Source organism: Apostichopus japonicus, chromosome 4, assembly GCF_037975245.1.
Source record: "Apostichopus japonicus isolate 1M-3 chromosome 4, ASM3797524v1, whole genome shotgun sequence".
In the NCBI taxonomy this organism is placed as follows: domain Eukaryota; kingdom Metazoa; phylum Echinodermata; class Holothuroidea; order Aspidochirotida; family Stichopodidae; genus Apostichopus; species Apostichopus japonicus.
Genome location: NC_092564.1, coordinates 19,394,131 through 19,415,983, shown reverse-complemented (window position 1 = coordinate 19,415,983; position 21,853 = coordinate 19,394,131). Strand labels below are relative to the sequence as shown.

General features: G+C 38.6%; 2 protein-coding genes across 6 annotated transcripts in view; one reads left to right on the top strand and one right to left on the bottom strand.

Annotated features, from left to right (window-relative positions):
* The window catches only part of LOC139966728 (Ig-like V-type domain-containing protein FAM187A), an 11,542-nt gene extending 4,751 nt beyond the window's left edge, over positions 1 to 6,791 (top strand). Inside the window, exons 5-12 of the mRNA XM_071970040.1 lie at positions 655 to 693; positions 1,267 to 1,344; positions 2,296 to 2,436; positions 3,705 to 3,764; positions 3,988 to 4,045; positions 4,612 to 4,808; positions 5,365 to 5,391; positions 5,884 to 6,791. Of these exons, the coding sequence (XP_071826141.1) occupies positions 655 to 693; positions 1,267 to 1,344; positions 2,296 to 2,436; positions 3,705 to 3,764; positions 3,988 to 4,045; positions 4,612 to 4,808; positions 5,365 to 5,391; positions 5,884 to 5,990 (707 nt within the window). The 3' untranslated portion in view covers positions 5,991 to 6,791. The remainder of the gene's footprint in view (positions 1 to 654; positions 694 to 1,266; positions 1,345 to 2,295; positions 2,437 to 3,704; positions 3,765 to 3,987; positions 4,046 to 4,611; positions 4,809 to 5,364; positions 5,392 to 5,883) is intronic.
* Positions 6,792 to 8,364: 1,573 nt separating this feature from the next.
* Positions 8,365 to 21,853, bottom strand: part of LOC139966726 (hyalin-like) — a 34,499-nt gene continuing 21,010 nt past the window's right edge. For all 5 annotated transcript variants that reach the window (XM_071970035.1, XM_071970036.1, XM_071970037.1 and 2 more), the window contains 11 exons: positions 20,886 to 21,134; positions 19,546 to 19,794; positions 19,123 to 19,371; positions 17,618 to 17,872; positions 16,515 to 16,769; positions 15,046 to 15,303; positions 13,601 to 13,852; positions 13,100 to 13,351; positions 12,423 to 12,671; positions 11,658 to 11,891; positions 8,365 to 10,755 (listed from right to left, as the gene is read on the bottom strand). In XM_071970035.1, the coding sequence (XP_071826136.1) occupies positions 9,911 to 10,755; positions 11,658 to 11,891; positions 12,423 to 12,671; positions 13,100 to 13,351; positions 13,601 to 13,852; positions 15,046 to 15,303; positions 16,515 to 16,769; positions 17,618 to 17,872; positions 19,123 to 19,371; positions 19,546 to 19,794; positions 20,886 to 21,134 (3,347 nt within the window). In that variant the 3' untranslated portion in view covers positions 8,365 to 9,910. The remainder of the gene's footprint in view (positions 10,756 to 11,657; positions 11,892 to 12,422; positions 12,672 to 13,099; positions 13,352 to 13,600; positions 13,853 to 15,045; positions 15,304 to 16,514; positions 16,770 to 17,617; positions 17,873 to 19,122; positions 19,372 to 19,545; positions 19,795 to 20,885; positions 21,135 to 21,853) is intronic.

The window sequence follows — 21,853 nt, the reverse complement described above, 5'->3', positions numbered from 1 at the left end:
TTCATGTAAAACTTGGGACCATATATTTTTGTTGATCCTTAATTCCAAATGATTCAAATAAAATATAACAATTACATTCAATATTTGAATTTATTAACAGTAAGAAAACTTAAAATCAAAACCTTTCCATGTCATTCCAATATGAATTTGCTGGAGTATGCTAAACAGTATAACGTTAACATACACCAGATGTAACACTGCTTACCCCTATGATAATTGTCTCTGGTTTGTTTTTGTAATATTCAAATAACAACTGGTGGGGAGCAGTGGCGTACGCAAGCGTCGGGAGGAGGGATACCATGTGCCCCACCTTCCATTGTCAGTCGGGGGGGGGGGGGATGCCCCACCAGAATGCACCATTTGGCGTCTAAACTGTACTTTTGCTTTTCTGGGAGAGGACCCCCAAAAACCTCCTACATGGGATTTGGTTTCCACGACCCCAGCGCCACCTATTTTTTTTTATAAAAGTCTACATGCGCCTCTTTTGATAAAGAACAGAAACCCCTCTGAAAAAAATAAAGCCTTAGATACACTTGGTTCTGAAGTTTTGTTGTACCAAATTCGATTTCGCAAAAGTGCTTCATATGACGAAAACGGCAAATTTTAAAGAGGATATAAAAAAATGCTAACATAAAAACTGCATTTTCTTAACAGTTTTTACAGATGAATCACCAGCGAACGGTCATTCGAACGGTAAATGCACGTATATTTACGATTTGATATAACAGTCGGCCTGTCAGGACAGATCGTATAACATTGAAGAATGTTTCGGTGCAGCAAACATGTTGTATCAAGATGGTGAACCAATTACGTTGACAAACTATTGCTCATTTTGACAAATTTCAGGAACCCGAGTTCTTCCTGCAAAGAAGGATCAAAAACACGGCTTTGAAAGACTTTGTTCGATTTAAAGAATCGCTTGCGAAACGTTAGTCAACTTCACGTAAAAATCTTAAGTTCTTTTCTTAAGACTCGTTATTTTGACGAAATAATTCTTATCGAAAGCAACATTTTGTTTAGCACTCTATTACCATGAAAACAAGAGCGAGTATATCCACCCCTACACCAACAGGGAAAAAAATATAAATAAAACTAGGATATAACATCAAAATATATATATTTGTTGTTGAAAATTTGAGTTTTTCGAATCCATAGACCAGTTTTTGACACGCAGGATCATTCTGTTAAATCACTGAAAGAATATTTGACAGAATGTTTCAATCCCCCTTCTATTATCTATATATCTCTCTCTTTCCGATATTCCAGGAGTTACCACTAAATGGGGACGTTTTACTAAGTGCAGTGCATCCCACTGCGGCGATCAAGGCGAACAAGTTAAAATAGGTAAGCACGTGATGTATAAAATGGTTGGTGGAACCGGGATGGATGAGGTTGGGGGGGGGGGGGGGGGGGAGTAGGGTGCCTGACTGCCTGGTTCCATCCAATTTCAACTACAATCATAATCGGTGCCTTGTTTCTATATTTCCAGTTAACAAACCATTGTTTGGACGTGTCATACTAGTATTCAATCTTTCGTTCGCCATGTCCCTTTTCTCTGATGTGGAAAAGAAAACGTCATTTGATCTCACCATTTATAATTGAATTTCGAAATTGCGCCGTTTCTCCAGAATTATCCTTCGATTAACATGAATTACGAAATAAAGACCAATGATATGTTATTTTTACAATGAATGATAGTAATACGTAAAGCCGATCTGTATATCGTGGTGGTTGGGGGGTGGGGAGGTTGGGTGGGGAGGCCTTAGGAACGATAAAAGAGGGGATAATTGTAACCTCGGCGTTGGATTATGTCTAAACATGTTACTATAACTAACTGGCAGGTGAAAACACTCTATTTTAATCTTTAGTGTTACGGATCGTTACTGCCCATGTTACTTAATAGCAGGCTGTTCTCAATTTGGCGACCCGGCCCGGCCAAGCCCGCGAAAGATTTCAGCCCGGCCAACTAATCGAGCATGCGGCCTCTCTTTAGGCTTTAGAATTGAGCATCTTTTACTGGCCCATTGATAACTCTATGTATAGGGTAGGCTTTAAGCTTCTTTGCATGAGCCTTTGCGCCGACTAATGTTGCTCGCTACCCCCCCCCCCCCCCCACCCGTGTTGATTAATTGGGAACCACATGGCCTGCTATATACTCGTTGCGAGGTCACTGCTTTAATAACGGTCCCCGCTATATATAAATAAATAGGTATTGATGATCTCCTTTACATTTGCCAATAAATTACGAAATAAGCACATTTTCCTTCCTGCTAAAATTATGACTTGTTTGTCAAGGTGTGTGCTATCAGAGTGTGGACGTCGAGCAATACCAAACATGGGTACCATGTCGATCGATAGTCGCCATTACCTCCTCAAATCCAAGCCAGCAAAGAGATAAGAAAATGATCCAAAAATGTACAACAGAATGTCCAGTTGGTAAGTCCATCTTTGTAGACACCCATATGCCGGCCCAATCTTCCAGTGGGATAGCAAGGAGCAACCTGGGTCCCAGTGCAGCAATAGAAATGTGTCCTCATTCACCCAAGCCCAACTTGGTTTGCCTACTCGGATGAGAATGCAGTGATATTTGGTACCTCAAGATTCCCAGATATGGAACTAGCAGGCCTCCTCTGCAGTTGAGGACAGGGTTTCGTTTGCTATTTTGGGTATCGGGAAGAACTCTAAGAACTGTACTGAACAGTATATGTAAGGCATACGAAAATAGGAATACAATCTTCTGGTTTTAAAGCTTGTCTTCAGCCGATTGGTGATCATATATTTCAGTCTTGGACACCACCCCCAGCCCCAGGAGTTTGCCACTGCCCTTCTCCCTCCATTCCATTACGCAAAATAAAGTAAGCCGGAGTAAGAAGAGACAGAATACATGCATCTAGCTTACGCAGGTAATACCAAGATTTAGTAGAAACCATGCGCATCAGAGGTGCTTCCAAATATGCTTGAACCTACTCGATTAACGAACACTCTTGTTCCAAACTCAAACAAATAATTTACTATGCATAATTACAGCATTCTTCCTTCATTAATTGATACGGTTTTTTTTTACCATAGCCTGAGAAAAATTTAGAGGGGGGGGGGGGGGGGACTGCGGCAAAAATTAATAGTTGAAGCGCATTTTTGTCCCCTTCCGAGCAATGCGGGGGGGGGGGGGGTCCGGAGCTACTGCAAGCCGTTTTAACATCAACTATTTAACTAATTCCACTTAAGTAAAATACAATTTTACTTAAGTGGAATTACTTTCAATTAGCCTTGATGGTGTTTTACTTCATCTTAATTGTGTTTGACTTGGTAAAACTATATTTTACTCAAGTTAATAACTACTTAAAGGTTCAAGCTTCGGCGCACGGGGTCAAAAAGGGGTTCGGGAAATACGAAACAACATTTTGCATTGTCCTTTTTCATAATATACTGAATAACTGAAGACTGACTATAAGGTAGTCCATAGGAACCCCCCTAACACCCCCGGGGTGACCGTCGCAGGAATAGCTCGTGATTCCATTCCATATTGACGTCACCCGTTTGGTATGGTTTATTTCTACGGGAGTTATAACACCAATTTGTTCTGTGCGGTGTTGTCCATGCAGTGGTGATGCATGTCATTCTTCTCAATACACCCTTCATCTCATAATAGTTCGTATTTAATGCTGAGTCTTGCATTTTGCTTCCAACATGCTCTTTCTCCACAGCCGATGGTGGTCCAAACGTCGTCTCTATGCATGCAGAAATGCCTGCTTTACCCGCGTTAGGTATGTGTTTCTCCATATATTTAAAAACAATCTGCAGTAATATTTATTTTCTTCTTTCGTCACTTGCTTACATATAATAAACGACCTAAAAAGCCACGAAGTCGACTTGATTACAAAACCAGAAAGATTTAAAGTTTCGCTAAAGAGAAAACAAATAATCAAATTTGACTGACAAAAATTAATTTCTTGAGTTTTATCTCGTGATATCTTTTATCTATTGTAGTGACACAAGAAGCTTTGTTTCCAGCGGTAGGAGAGACAATAGCCCTTTCTTGTTCCAGGTACGTAATGAAAGACAATAGATTCGTACTTTTGCGCACGCTACTGAGAAAATTTGAAAAATGTGTCGCTTTTTTCAGCTCAATTGAAAAGACTTTCTTTACTACGGAACGTTACTCATCGCATTCTCATAATACTTGTGTATTGTCATATGGGGTGGGTTCGGGGGAGGGGGAGGAGGGGGGGCGTAGCGTGTCTATGACCGATGGGAATATGGCGCGAGGGTGGGAAAGTTGGCTGTGAAGATGGCTTTAATGTTCTTTTACGTAAGTTAATAAGTTTGCACTTCAGTGAAATGCAATGTAACTTAAACAACATACCATGCATTATACTTAAAGGTTACAGCTTCGGCGCACGGGATCAATAAGGGGTCCAATAAGGCGTGGATGATTTCTCATAGACACTTTATGAAATAAGTCGGGAACGATCAAGTCTCGAGAAATGTCATTGAAAATTAATAACAACAAACTCACAAACACATTGGTTTTACTTGAATTTATGTAAAGATTCTCGACTGCTTTTTTGGTAATCTAAATGTGGCGGCGGAATAACTGACTTTGGCCTTCAGTATTGCAGTTGTTACTTACGCGAGATGGGAGAAAGATAACGTCATGATTCACCAAATAGAGCTGCACCAAGCAGAGAACCCCCACATATCGATAGATTCATTCCACACAATAACCATTCATGGCGTACTTGAGTCGGATGCGGGCGAGTATACTTGCTGGCACAAAGATGTTCAACATCTCAACTACAAAATAACAGGTAAGAAACTTAGGCTATATAATACCAGTTTCTTCAACACGTTTGGGTTTCCCTATCAGTTTAAGCTATTGCTCAACTTTTCGGTTTACCTTTTTTTTTATTTTTTATTACCATCTTTTTTTTATTCAAATTTTTGATAAATCTAAGAGAGCATGATGACGTTTCGATCCTCTTCAGGGGCAAACTAGAGGACACGTAGGGGGTGCTGTCAATGTGGGCACAGAGGGGACGCGTCCCCTCCTTTTTATATACGCTCCACCCTCAGCTCTGATGGAAATCAATGAATGAAGCATTTACTTTGGCAAAATGTTGTTGTTGTAGTAGTTTCTTTTTTAATTTACGTTTATCAACCTATGGTGAGTATTATGATAAAGCAAAGGGAATAAATCGGATATATAGAGGCGTAAATGAGTTTCTCATATAGATACTTTATGAAATAAGAGGACGATCAAGTCTTGAGAAATGTCATGGGAAAAGACTTATCAATGCAAACACACAAACACATTGGTTTATTTTAATTTATGTCAAGATTCTTCGCTGTTTCTTTTTTCCCCAGTCACACCGAGGGCGATGAACACAGAAAGTAAGTCGGTTTTTATGTATTTTTTTGGCACGATTTCTTGTTTGAGTACAACTCTTTCTTTCTTTGAAAAGACGGCTAGTACACATTAACAAGTACGTTCTGACAATCAAAGATAAGAAGAATAGTCTGGTTTCCCAAACACATTATTTCCCACCGTAATCATTTTAATTTTTGCCAGTTTTGATAATTATTGTATAATGCGGCTGTTACTGTATTTACAAATCACCGCATGGGAAGATGTCGTCCCTCCCTATACCAAGTTAAGAGTACATGACAGAATTCTCTTCCCAACCCACCCCACCCCAACCCACACCACCCAACCCAACCCAACCCCCACCACCAACTCCCACCCCACCCCACCTCACTCAACGCCACCCTACAACAATATATGACTACTTCACCTGCTAATATAGTTTGTAGTGTTTCTTTTGTACCATTTCTCATCGCCATTTAATATTCATGTACTAAATGTCTGATATTTTGATTTAACAGAAGCAGAGGGCGGTAGTAAGAAGACAGGCATCGCTCTTGCCGTCCTTGTCATAATTGTTATTATCATCACCGTACTGAAACTTAGGAAGTGCGGAAAGTGTTATTAAGATGGCAACCAGATTCAGACGACTATAACAACAACATTTACAAATGAACAAAAAACTCTATCGGCCGTAGAGAGTATATACTAACTACAATATTTCAGTCATCTTTTTGTAAATCCTTACCCCCCCCCCCTCTTTCACCTCCCTTCACCTCTTCCTCTCATTTAATTATTGATTTCTCCGAAAGATACAAATTTGAAACATATATATGAATAAATCAACAGCAGAACTTGACTGTCTGAGGAGGAAATTATAAACAATTTCAAAATTACAAAGAAAATTCTGGCTAGATTCGAACCAGTGACCTGGGTTCCTGTCCCATAAACAAAAATAAAGTGTTGACGTTTAAATGGTGTATTCTGCGGCATGCATCTTTTGACTGTTTATTAGGTCTTCACATTAGGGAACTAAATGAAGAAATAATTCAATTGTACTGCATTCACTAAATTATGCGCAAACTAAAATGACAAGTCAGTCACAAAGTTCTGCTTTTAAGGTTTAGAAAGAGATAAAAAAAAATACCGGATATGGATATTTGTATATAGGATGGATATTCCAACCAGCTCGCCATTTTTTGTCACCTTATTTTGTAGTTCAATTCAAAAAGTTCCTATATTAGTAAAATATATTATCCACTTTAAATGTCGTCCGCGAGTCACGTGTCTTTGAATTCGTTTGGCGTTACCCTAGCAACACAGCAAATGTGAAAAGATACCTTTGATCAATATCTCCATCATGTGTACAAGGTTGGATTACGGTACTCTTTGTTTAGTTTGATAAATATATTTGGAATAAAGAAAAACGCCTCAATGTTGCTTTAATTTGATCATGTTTCGTTCCTTAGATTTATTCTGGGTTTGCTTGTCTGGTAGATTATGCATATATACATGGTCATTCTTTCCTTTTAGATACAGTACTGAAATTTCCGTTAATGTGTCGTTCCGTGCGTTCAACTGTAAAATACTCAATCTCGAAATGATCGCAACGGAACAAAGGAATACTCATTTAACGATAAGCAATTTGTCAAGCATATTATATAAAGTTGTCACACACGGGGAACTTGTTTTCTGAGTGAAAGACGTCACGGTAAATTCCCACTTATCCCCCCCCCCACACACCTTTCAACTTCCCCACCCACTCCCTTAAGAAAAAGTGGTTGCCGGTTCTGTCATTAATTAAATTTCACACCGGAACTTGAGTAAACACGTTATACTCAAGCCACTTCCTACTATGTGCCACTATGTGCCATATACCACATTAGATACATGGTCGTATGAAATACGCTTAAGGAGCCTCTCCCTGGAAGAGTTGATGATCCGGCCCTTGATACCCCCTCCCCACCCCCAGACAAACGTGATAGGTTATATCTTTGCCATACCTGATAGATAAACCGGATTCGCTTCTAATGGACCCAATTCAATAATGTTGCGAGATATACCATTGAGATGTCTCCGTAAAGTGAGATTTACATTTCGCTTGAGATACCGTTGGAATTTCTGGAGATTAGTCAGATAATAGTCGCTCACCAATGCTGAAAGTTCAGCAAGTTAAGTTACGGCAACTCTTCAGGTATTCAACCACACTGAGATATTAATTCGGGCCCGTAACCAGCTTGTCAAACTTTGGACGGGTAGACCTTTTGGCTAAGATCATGTGTAGTATCTGTTCCCTTTCGAGGGGAATGGTGATGCACACCCGACGATGATCACACAGTCACAGTCCCGATGCAAGGGGACTGGGGCTGAGAGCGGATCAGTCGTTTGGTAGTTTGGTTTTCGTGCCCAGGTTCTTTCCTGGGTGACTTTTTCTTAAAAAGTAACTTTGGACGGGTAGAGTGTTCGTTTAGAGGGGCAGAAGTTTTGTTTGAGAGGGGGGGGGGGGGAGTATTTGCATGGATTCACCATAGGGTCCATTTCTGAACCATAAATTTGAAGAAAAAAATGTGGGGTGATAATACAAATTGGGGGGGGGGGGGCATTTACCCAGAATCCCCCTCCCCGTGGGTACGGGCCCGTATCTAGCTGTCTATTTGACCACTCCTCAATTCCTGGGAACAATTTGACAAATGACAAATATTTTTGTAAATTACTGACAATTTGTAGTGTGCTAACATTTGGGGGCTAAATATACTAATGATCTTTCAAGTCAGTGGTATTCAGCCCGAAATAGTTGATCAATATGGAAGCGTTTCCATAATCTACTTGTATAAAAGGGACAACCCCAAAAGAAATGAGACATTCGTTTATGGACAACCATTGGTTTGAGTGGGATGTGGGACGTTGAATGTGGGAGGTGGAGAAAATTTAGTATTGAATAATTTGGTTAACGCAAACCGGTTGTTTCAATGAAACCATCCAAAGAACACGACAACTGAATGTATGTTTTAACAATTGTATTTAAAATCTATAGACATTTACTGATTCTTTATCAGATAACAAGTAAATACTTGGGATAACAAGTAAATACTTGGGATATCATATACTACTGTACATACTGACGCTAACGTATTTTCAAAACTGAGTAGAAAAACAAATAGCAGAATTGTAAGTTTACATATTATTAAAAAAAAGCTGCCATTAATAAAAACTTACATTGGAGACATCAAATCATTTTTATTATGATTACCGAAATCAAAAGTTGCCAACTTGTATCTACACATTTGTCCGTTTTCTCTTATTTTGTGGGTCTCCTTCTTTTTTAATTTTTTTTAACATACTTTGCACAGCTAAGTACAATCTATATGCTGTTTGAATATCACATAAGAGTGTGTTTACAAAATGAAACAAAAATTTGCTCTTTCCTAAATATCTAGAAACATCAAATCAGTATACGAATAAGATTGACCAAAAAAATAAACTGAAAATGTTTACATCATAGTAAAACAGCTGGCGTATTGCAACACATTTATAATGCAGTCGCGATTTCTTTCATTCATTTCTTACCAACCATTTAAGAATAATTTCTCGTAATTGCAGCATTCACTGAAATACTTTCTGTAAGTGAATTGCCACGTATACGCGTATCAAAACCTCATACACAATGATATCTATTCATGTTAAATGTTAAAGTAGTAGTATTGGTGTTAAAACAAACAGAGGAGTAATTAACCCTCCAGCCAATGATAGGAATTTATTAACAAACGTTTACATATTAATCAATCCAATAATCAATCAATCCATTGTTTATTGAAACTAACTTGTTGTACTGAAAACATATTTGGCAACTATAAGACTCAAGCTTTACTATTTGACTAATTACAAGAAATATACAAAAATATAAAAAATCATTTCATTCGTATTTAAGCACCAAAAACATTCTTTGTAATATTTATTTTTTAATTAAGTAGCGAACATCATAATTTCATCAGTTAATATCACATTGCCGGTAAAACTTTAAGAAAACAATCAAATCCATCTGTAATCTAGCAAATGACTTTTTGAACGCAACTATTTTTTTTTTATCGGTAGCAGGCTCTATGCTAACAATATTCAAATATTAAAATCTGCAGAGTGTGTTTGTGGCAATATATTTCCTATTATGCACTCATATATTGCTGAAGTACATATATATTAGTGAATCAACCAGGGATAACTTGACTGAGAAATAAAGAAATTGACAGACAATATGTTACCTATTTATGTCTTTATGGGAGGTTAATACCTCAAAAGTGTTCATTTCTTTTCAAACCAAGCAGTCAACACAAAACAAAATTCCTAGAAAAAAAAACACTTAAAAATGTGTAAAGATGTTATGTTTGCTTAGAACGAGATTCATCTAGGATTCTTTTCAGGTTTCAATTTAATTATTCCAGTAAAAATATAAACATATTTAAAAATGGAGTAAACCTCCCCTTCCCCCACCCCGCCAAAAAAAAAAAAAAATCTCTGAAGTAACTAAAAAAGACTGATGTTGTTCCATCTTATTCAGAGTTTCTCCAGAGGGAGTCTAATTTCCAGATAATCTCCATTATCCAAATGTTCTGGTATAGGAGGAAACTCCTGGCCAAAAGAAGATTCAACATCCTGGTGCATCTCCTCTACCTCCAGTTGTGGGTGACTTTTGGGCCTGGGTAAAGTCGTACTTATGCCAGGTACTGGTCCATTGTAAGCTCGCTTGATTGTCCTTGTCCCTTCATCGAGGGGGTCCTGTGTGGGCCTTCGGGGCAACGTCTGAGAGTAGTGACTGTCCCTTCTCTGCAAACTCTTGTCTATAGATCCCCTCTTCTTGATAGAATTAGCAGTTGATGGCGGCTCGTCGTATTTCAAGTCGACTTGACTCTCTCTTTTGTGGTATCCGTTGTTGACGTACTGCGAGTGAGTCCTCATGGCGTAGCCGTCGTTGAAGTAATTATCGTCGATATCGATGTCGTCCTCGATGCTATGATTCTTCGAGTGACTTCTGCAACAGCAAACCGACCCCAGACACACTGCCACAATGATGATAGCCAACAAAATCACACCGGAGCTCGCGGCGACCGTTATGATAAAGTCTTTATCCAGGGTATCGTTCTCGACCCTGGCCTCACCGGTCAAAGTAATCCTGAAAGTACAGAAGCCAATGTTTCCCGACGGATCCGAAAATTCATACGCAACTGTGTGAGATCCCCTTCGAAATACATTTCCAGGTTCGAAGGATTTAACCTCAGTGATGCTGCCGGAATTATCGACTGCTATGGGCTCCTCCCACATGACTGCAAGGTTCTGGGCCTCTGCTGGAAGGCCGATACTTATGTCGGTGGGGCAATTAAAGACTTCTGGAGGAGTAACATCTGAAAAGATAAATAACCAAATTATTCCTATCGTCACTATCATATTAGACCTGTTGTATGAGTATAATAGCATGAGTACCATGAATACAAGTAGAAGTTCCATTGATATAAGAAGCACTTGGTGCGAGCATGAGTACAAGTACGATAACCTAAGTTTGTACTAGAGTGTATACTAGATTTAACTGATGCCAGTATGACTACCTAGGTTTGTACTTATATATACTTGGTTACCAGTATGGCTACCTAAGTTTGTACTTGAGTGTATACTAGATTTACTTGATGCCAGTATGACTACGTAAGATTTAACTAGAGTGTAAACCAGATTTACTAAGTGCGATTTCAAGTACCTAAGTTTGTACTATAGTGTATACTAGATTTACTCGGTGCCAGTATGACTATCAAGTTGTACTAGAGTGTATGCTAGATTTCCAAACTGTCCCCAAGAACGAGTACAAATCCATCAGGGTGATGATATTATAAAGGCTTTGAGCATTTTTCATTGTTATGTAGAATCTTGTCCAAGGTATATATCAAATCTGTTAGCCACAGAGATGAAGAAGTGTTATCTGCGATAGGTATATATTTTTTATGTTACTCCATGTATGATCATCTTCCATTTGCTATTGTTCTTTATCTGTGCTTACAGTCCGTAACATAACTTCTTGAGCTGATTGATTGAATGAACAGGTCAAAATCAAATCAATCATCCTTCTTTACCTCTTTACATTTTCTCCGAATACTTCCAAAACTGCCCTGATGACAAAAACTAATACTTCAATACTGCTCCCTGTTTATTTAATGAATATTTCCAAACCTTGTCCCGATATAAAGAAATGAATACTTCAAAAGTTGCCCTGTTCAGAGTAAACACTGTTCTGACTTAACCATGTCGGGTAACCTACCAAAAACAAAGAGTCTCAGAATACAGTCTATGCTGCGACCATCCGTATGAAAGAAGGTATAGTGGACTTCTGTTAGGCCGACAGGAAACAGGTCACCTGATCTGGCTTCGGACGTTATCTGTATCGAGCCAGTGTTGTTTGTTATGGATGAGGTTGTCCAGTTGACTGCAACAGCATAGCTATCTGATGGTACTTCGGCAGTGATATTAACCGCTGGACATTTCAATTCTCTCACTAAAATGATTAAGAACGGGAAATATAATGAAACGAATCGTTTGATATATAGCTGGTGAATCCATAACCTGTGTGACCACACAGACTAGACAAGACTGCCGTACACACTTTCCGACTCCCATCTCACCCTATTGATCATTTTTATACTAATGTCACCATGGTAATAATAGAACGCTCCTTGACAACTTACATCACTAGATTTGGTACAAAGTAAAACTACAAAATACTGTAGTCTTGGGCAATCAGACACGTGTTTGTTTTGTTAACATATCCCAATGGTGAAATAACATCTATTACAGTGGCGTATCCATGACCCTTTCTCTCTCTCGAAATTCTTTTGAGCACCAAAAACACGCCGGAACCCCTCTCTTCTGAGAAATCTTGACCCACCGCTATATTTTACATAAAATGCAGTAAAAATTTAACGCAATGACAGTTTTCGAGAGGCGTTAATCTAGGTTAGGAATTAAGAATAAAGAAAATGAGGAAATTTAAAGACAATTGATAGTTGCAACGTAATTTCAAATCTACCTTCAACAACTTGAACAGCAAACTGACAGATCGCGACGGCACCCGCATCGTCCTTAAAGCTGTACATGATCACGGTCTTCCCTGGTGGTAATCGTGTCGGTGGTGAATGAGACTGGTAATCGAGGAACGCCGTACCAGCTTGATTAGTGGCAAATGGTTCACCCCAGAACACATTCACCGTTTCACCTGGCTCCGAATTGACTTCAATATCTCTTGGACAGTTTGAAATAACTATCCGGTCTGGGTCATCTGAAATATAGAATGAAAGATGATTGCATGAGGTTAATAGAAACACAAGAAGAAGGGGGAAAACCATAGAAAAGCATAGATTTGTGAAAGGGGAAATTATATGTTTAAAGCTAGGGTCAGTCCTTATATCCTAACACATTCTGTACCATGCAGCCAAGTGTAATGTTCAAGCTATATTCCACATGTGTATCTTCTTCCAATCCTTTTTACCAACATCATTAGCAACATCATGGACCAGTCTGCTACCTTTTCACCTCCATCTAGTTTAGATTTTCAGCATAGCAACTAATTACTAAGCTATCGGGATGGTTGTCAGGATGAATGTGTTTTCTTTTAACTCTCTGTATAGTATTATTTTGTGAATCCTTAAAGATCGATGCAATTGCCACAACATATGATTGGCAAAATTGGGGAGACAGGGTGCTCACCGGTCTGCACAGTTACCAAAAAGGTGCAGTCAGCACGATTGTTAGCCGCATCTGAGAAAACGTAGGTCACAGAGGTAACCCCAACATCAAAACTGTCTCCAGGCATTGCGTTCTGGCTGCTAAGAGTGACAGTACCGGATAGATCTTCGGCTGTAGGCTCCACCCAATTGGCTATTCCGGAGGTACTTAGGAAAGGGACAGTAACGACCACGTCAGAGGGACACCCTGCCACCACTGGAGGCGTGACGTCGACTGTAAATGGAAATAAAAGACAAAATTAAGAGGTAAAAAAGTCAGAACACGGCAGTAAATTAACTTTCAGGTGAATCACCTGCAGTGAAAAAAAAAACACATTTCGTGTGTCATTTCACTGAGTACTGTATGTCAATCTTATATTCAAAGAGAGCAGCCAAAGCACTTAGGAAATGCTCTCCGCTCTTTGAATAAGATTGAAAATCATCTCGTTTTTTAAGGGTAACTTGAAACATGTAGTGTCTTTACCGGTGTTTATAGTGACGTGAAAGGAACATTCTGCTTGATTTCCCGAATTGTCGCTGAAGACGTAAAGGACCATTACTCTTCCGACATAGAAAACATCTCCAGGTAGGTAGGTACGAGACACCACCGTCACATTTTGAGATAAGTCTGTGGCGGAAGGTTCTTCCCAGAACACAGGTACACTTGGAACGCCCAGTTGAATGATCTCGGTGATGGACTGAGGACAGTTATGAACTGTAGGTGGTGTTGTATCCACTGACAAAAAATAATAATTATAAAACGATATATAAGTTGCCAAAAAAGAGAGGAATTTGCATGACCACTGGTCATGGCCATGTGTGGCTCTTAGACATATTTTTATTTCAATGTGTATTTGGGAAACCATTAGCATGGATTATGTGATATTAGCTCTCTTGGATTTATCAAGGTGGCCTAAGCTTTGTTATCAGATTATGGATACACTTAAAGTTGCATATGTAGTTCTTTTAACACCTACAAACTTATTCTAGGATGGTGATTTGCATGCGATGTCATGTGCTGTAACCCATGCACTGTATTAAGTGCATGGGGAGAATTCAAGCTATCCTTCTTGTGACATGTCTTAACATAGAAGAATTATATTAAGTAACTCATATGTAAAAGAGTATCGTTTCAAGTTTAAGGGTTAAGAGAATCACATGAAAATGTGTTTCAAAGAACAAAGTTAAAAGAATGGAATGGTAGTAGGGAGAGATGGCAGGTAGAATTAGATGGGAGAAAGAACGAGATGGTTGGGGAAAGATGGCAGAAAGAAAGAGATAGTCGGAGGAAGATGGTGGCAGGTAGAATTACGTGGCAGGTAGAATTAAGTGGCAGGTAGAATTAATTGGCATGTATATTTAGATGGCAGAAAGAATGAGATGGCGGCAGGTGGAGTATGATGGCAGAAAGAATGAGATGATGGGAGGAAGATAGTAGCAGGTAGAATTAGATGGCAGAAAGAATGGGATGGCGGCAGGTGGAGTATGATGGCAGAAAGAATGAGATGATGGTAGGAAGATAGTAGCAGGTAGAATTAGATGGCAGAAAGAATGGGATGGCGGCAGGTGGAGTATGATGGCAGAAAGAATGAGATGATGGGAGGAAGATAGTGGCAGGTAGAATTAGATGGCAGAAAGAAAGAGATGGCGGCAGGTAGAGTATGATGGCAGAAAGAATGAGAGGGTGGTTGAAAATGAAAGGGAAGGTAAAGCAAGAATGGGAGGAATCGAGGATGAAGAAGAACATTTCAGAGGAATTCAAGACAGCTTGGTGAAAAAGAAGGCAGGAAGACTAAGATTGTGAGATTGACTAAGATTTTACGAGGATCATGAGGGTACGAACCACGAAAATAACGCAACACTCACACACTTACATACGCACACACACTCTGCAGTTATGTATGAGATGAAGTCACTTATTTCACCTACCTACATCCACAATGACAAGAAAGTCACAGATAGCCTCCAATCCGGCAGCATCGACGAATCGATACTCGACCCGAGTTGCACCCGGTTGAAAGATGGCGCCGGGTTGATGGGTTGGACCTATTTGTGTGACAGCTAGCCCCGAGAAGTCAAAAGCTAGAGGTGGTTGCCAACTGACTTCTGCACCTGCTGCTCCCAGTTCAATGGGAGAAGTGACGATGTTATCAGAACAAAGCACTACCATTGGTGGTTGGGTATCAACTGCCAAAGAAATCATGGAAAGTAGATGAAGAGAGAACAGAGAAGAAATACTCTTGTACAAAAACATGAAGATAGAGGCATTGTCAGAACTAGAGAAGTATGCACATTTAGTCACAGCATTATGCAGATCAAACATTTATCACGTAAAATCATTGTTTTGCTTTTGAGAAAGGCTGATGTACACTAACAATTGAAATCAATTAACCAAGAACCTGACCTTCTCTTATTGGCCTACTTTACATACTGATTATTCTGCGAAGTACTGGTTTCCTTTTCTTATTCTTGGTACAGAATTGAAACCCTTAAGGTTACTAAAATAACCATTGTCTTTGCATGCTAAAATTTGGCCAAAAGCCAAATTTAATCCCAGTGGTGTATACAGAGGGTGGGGAAGGTCTTAATTTGACAACTTTCAAATGTTGCCAAATTGTTGAAAGTTTTTCCACGACAGGGGGAACGCTTTGTGAGGTTGGCAGCTTAAAAATACTTATTAGATATTCAAACATGAGTGACTTTTAGTTGACGCTGAAACTTCTGAAGCACACGTGAGGGCAATACTGATGAACTTTACAACTACAAAACCATTTTGAGGGAAATATACCATCACTTAAATGGGACACAAACCCCAACCATCGTCTCTAGCTTGATATTACAGAGATATTTGTGAAGAACAACTCCATCAAGCAGCTAAGAAAAATCTCTGTCCATTCCTTTAAAAGTCGTGTCCAGCAGCAGTCGTTTCGTAAATCTGTGATGTCATACTGCCACTAGGATCTGAGAATCTTTTCCTTTCTCGTTGCGTTTATTTGACCATTTTCAAGTTTCGACCCTGAAACTAGTGCTATCATTAGATGAAACAGCTTCAATATTGCAGATTCATCATTTTTCAAAATACCTAATAGACATTTGCAACACATATAGAAAAAAAAAGAATCTCTATTGTGGCTCAATGATATCATATTTAGACTTGATCAAGTCTTTGGCCTTGCATGTGAATAAACATCTAATCTGTGATAACTTTCCAAATGTTTTAATACTGTTCTTAGCTGATTGGGGAAAGTGGTCTATCACAGTTGATATCTTTATACCTAATAGATCACGAAATGATGATTTTAGAAAAGTTCTATGAAATAAACAATCAAATATCAAAAACAAAAAGTCTCATATCATAGCTGCTTAAAGCTCTCAACGTCATCATGATTGCTTCTTACCGACTGTGATGATGATGGAAAAGTTGCAGTCTGCTAAATTATTGGAATAATCTGAAAATTGGTAGTGCACAATTGTGGATCCAGGACTAAACAAGTTTCCAGGTTCGTCAGACCTTCTGGTTAGGATAGGTGTCTCGGGACCGTTATCAGTGGCAGTCGGCTCCTCCCAGTAGACAGGTAGCATGTTCCTTCCCACTTCGAGGTTGTAATTCATGTCTTCAGGGCAGTCCGCGATGATTGGACTTAATGTATCAACTGATAACGACAATAATAACGGTAAGTAACAAAAAATAAAACGAAAACAAACAATTAAAAAGTATAATGTAAGACAACCAGTTATGAAAATAATGTTTTTTAAGATGAGCGATTTCTTTCAAAATGTCTATATACTTCAAGCTGCTTCTACTATTGCAATGAGGGGGGAGGCGGAAGGGGGGGGGGTGGAGGATAGGTCTTTGCTTTTTGGGGGGTGAAGGAAATAGGAATACAAATGTGACTTACGTATTGTCTGATTTACTATATAGAACTATTATAATTTACAAACCAATGGATTAAAATGATCAAAATAGACCTGACATGAAGGTCTGATGTCACTCTTACTCACTTGGGTCATAACTCTAGTTTAAAGTTATAATGTGGCAGATTCGATCATCCTATGACATTTCGTACACTTCACCATTTAGCAGTATACTTAAGAAAGGACCCCGGGGAAAAATCGTTGGAACTCAGGTATCACATGATCATTCTTCCCTTGACTAATTTCCTCTTCACACACCCCATGAAGTTAATGACACTTGCTGGGTGGTTACTATTAGATAGCAGTCAATCCTTTTTATTATGTGTTCAAGCTAACACCTATTCATGGATCTTTGTTTAACACATGAGATTTATTCTCAACGTTTTCTTTGCGTGAATAAGGTTCTTCCAAAATCATCGCTTATGGGAGATCTGTATATAGACACAAAAAATGAATGCTTGATAGCATGAAGTCACCATGTAGTTGATATGACTCATGACTATCACATGACTATAGGTATAAGCTGGGAGCTGTTTTTCTATATAGCAGACTTCTGTAGTCAGAAAGAAGAATATATAAAAATTACCTGCTTTAATTTCAACGACAAACACACACTCGTTTCTTATTCCTGAATTGTCGACGAAACTGTACATGACAACCGTCTCCGTACCGACAGCAAATGAAGCCGGTGGTGAAAGGCTCTGAAACGTCAAAGTCACACCAGATGGATCTGAAGCTGTTGGTTCAGTCCAGCTAACTTCGACCATGTCAGTAGTTCCAATCTCCACATTCTCTACAATGTCATCAGGACAGCCCATAATTTCTGGAGGCTGTGTGTCAACTAAACGTTAATGGACACAAAAAAATCATGCGTTATTGGATGGAATAGCTCCTCAATTTATGGATCTTCTTTTAATACATACTTGACTTGTTCGTGATTCGTCTTGTTCTCTGCTAACATAAGGAACATTGAATATGTCAATGATAGCTAGATGGGGGGGGGGGTGGGGGGACCTAGGATAAAAGTATATTACGAACATGAGAATAACTTATACTTTATATCATATTTCTACTGTTCACAGTCTCCACGGCTGTATAGCCACCCCAACCCCCCGCCGCCACCCCCAATACACGGACCCTCCAACTTTTATTAAGGAAAATATGCATGTAAAAACATTATACCGATACCTATCATGACATATAATAAATTACCACCATCTCATTCTTTCTGTCATCTTATTCCTGCTGCCACCATCTTTCTACCAATGGAAACAAACTACACATGACATGACACAGACGTTCTGGATTCAAACCCTACGCATTAGTAAATCAATTCTTAGGCGATATAGATGCAATCAAATACTTCCCTTTAATACTTGAATTAGGGAGAATCGAACTACGTACATATATACTACACATGTTATTCTTTACATCAATTGAGCACAAAATTACAGTCAAAATAACAAAATAACAGTCAAAATAACAAACCAACAGTCAAAACAACAGCAGATGTAAGTAAACTAACACAAACTAAGAAGTTAAGTTTGTGTTTACAAAAGTAAGGATTAAAAAGAGAACCTTCCTTTAGCTATGGTAAAATTGATCTAAAGAATTTTTATCTAAAAGAAAAGTTTATGTATCAAACTAATTGTATGCAAAATGCTTTTGATATCAGATGGCATAACTGGAAATCTTTATTTGAAGTTTAATGATTTATTGGTTGTTGTGGATAATATTGACTAATGGTCATAAAGTATATGTTATTATGAACTGTACATTGTTTGGATACTTGATGGAATGATAAAAAAAAAGAAGAAGTTAATTACTTTGATAGCGATGATTTGGACTTCCAAATTGATACCATCGTTTGGCTTCACATTTGTAAAGAAACACATTGGGAGACCTGCTAGCACATTTCAAGTTTGGCTTACTTTCCGTTGCTATGGTGAATAACTGAAAGTGCGTCATATAATTGGTCCCTCGATTATAGAGGTATCATTCATAGAACTTGGACAAACACAAATCTTTTCTTCTAGATTATGATAAATTTGTGTATTGAAGTTGCCAAAAAACATTGCAAATTCCTCTTACCTTGTAGAACAGTCACCGAAAACATACATAAAGCGACATTCTCAAAATTGTCGAAGAATATGTATGTAACCATGGTAATGCCTAGAGAGAATTCAGTTCCAGGTGCATGTGACCTACTGATGGTAATTTCTGACAGGTCTGTCGCTGTTGGTTCCACCCAGAACACATTGCCAGACGACTCTCCTATTTCTACCGTTTCAATGATGCCATTTTCGAAGCAGTTCGATATTTCAGGAGGGGTAGTGTCCACTGGAGAGAAGCATTTCAAATATGTCAATATATATATATATATATATAATATATATATATATATATAATATATATATAATATATATATAATATATATATATATATATACACTTGAACATACATTTGTTTACATTGTCTGATATCAAATACTACATCAACATAAGAGATATTTACCAGCTACAACCTCGACAAAGAATGTGCAAGTTCCCTGCTGACCAGCCGAATCTGCGACAACTATGCCAACTTGAGTTTTACCCACTGGGAAGTTGTCGCCGGAATTATGATTCTGGAATACCACTTCCGTCGGAGAGACGTCAATGGGGATAACATCATTCCATGTGACAATGACACTAGTTACTCCAAGTTCTACTTGTTGAAATATTGTTGTTGGACAGTTTTGAAAACGAGGAGGGGTTGTGTCGACTGGAGACCAAAACAAAAATATATATATATATATATAAGAGATGCATGTAACCCATTGCAAAATTGATTAAAAACTTACCAACTTAAAGGAAGACTTTGGGCAGAATTTTAAGTCTTTATATGTCATACGGAGCACATGTCATATATGTGAAATCTGACCTCATCAAATTGTGTACAAACTATACAATACACAATACTATCATACCATGCATATATGAGCTCCTTTCACGTTCTGGTTCTGGAGATATTACACTTTTGATATTCAAATTTCACCCTCTGTAAATCCCAATGGACCAATTGACCTCCACCATAAACAATAGAGTTCGCTGAAGTACATACAGTACTTGAAATCTATATGCCAAATATAAGAACTACACAGGTAACCTTCCTTGAGATATCATGTTTATAAGAATTTCACACTTTCCACTTTGTTGACCTCAAATGACCATTGACATTCATGAAAAAGACCACAGATCGTCTACTCACCACAGCAAGCTACACTGCAAGTTCGAACTTCCTGAAACATCTACTTCCTGAGATATTGTGTGAACAATGTTTTTAGATTTGACCCGTGCTGACCTCAAATGACCTAAACAATACCAACAACAATCCCAAAGCAGTTCTACCTAAAGGGAACCTACATGCCGATATAAAATGTACCCCAGTTAAGTGTTTACGAGCAAGTGTCACACACAAACACACACCATCACTATCGCATTGATACCCTCTGCAAGGAATAAAAAACGTTCCATGGGCATGATTCATCCAGTATGAATATTGAACATAATGTATCAATTAGAGCTAGACACATTATCAAATTATGTCGTTAAGCCATATTACTTATCTTTGTTAATATTTTATTTAATAGCATCATGGGGTAATGCCCAACTGTTAAGAAATTAACGTTTTTGCTCTACATTCAATGTTAATAATTTTCCAGTCTTTTGATCTACTTCACACCATGAACCATAATCCATTACTCCTTTACTAATATAGAATAATTTGTTAGGATACAGAGCCTGTCCTATTTTCACCGGAATGGCAACCGTTAACATGCGGCAGTCTGCTAGTTATGTTACTGTATAACCTACCTGCTGTAAGATTGACAAGAAATGTGCAAACAGCATAATTTCCAGAAGGATCTGTGAAAGTACTGACGACCTCCGTTAATCCAAGGAAGAAGGACTCGCCACTGAAGTGTGTGTGATGTTCCGTGACAAATCCCGAGGCATCCGTTGCGGTGGCTTCATTCCAGACGATGGCCTTGGACATTGTGCCTAGCTCCGTGGTATCTGAAATGTCATCTGGGCAATCCGAAATTGTCGGAGGTACTGTGTCCACTAAAGCCGAAGAGGGACAAAACGGAATATGAATCATGAATCATGGTCAGACATTCTATGTTATTACAGCCACTAACAGGCATACCGTTAAAGCCTGCAACCGGACACAGTTGCAAGGCTGATCGTGACGTCACTCAGCTCCACCATCTTTACCACATGGGTAAAGCGTGGGTAGTCGGGTAGTGTGTATATGTTCCAAAAGACTATGATTGATCAACATTTTGAGTTTCAAGTTGTAAGTCGCTTTTGATACAGTCGGGAAAACTGTACATTAAGCGTTCTTTTTGGCTGATAATCGGAAATGTGACTCGGTTCAGGAAATATGTAACCAATCATGGGAAATATGTTTATGTATGTGAATTCAACGTTGTGTGTGATCATCAATCGTTTTGTGTGCAGGCAAACAATCCACATCTTCCTTCGCAATTATCCACAGGAAATGTTCATGGTTGTGAAGATGATATCAACAAAGGAAGTGAGTTCTTTGTGTTCATGAATCTACTTGTCATAACAGTGATGTTAAGGCCTCATCAATCGCTTTCTCGATGGTATACATGAAAATTAACAAATCTAGGCTGGTGTTCTAGTTTGACCAAATTCAATCTTACTCATTGTTTAATAATTTTATTTTGAGTGACACTTGATCAGTGAGTTCGTTATTAAAGTTTGATGACCAAATGACAAAAACAAAGGTTGCTTTTAATTCCTCCAGAAATTTA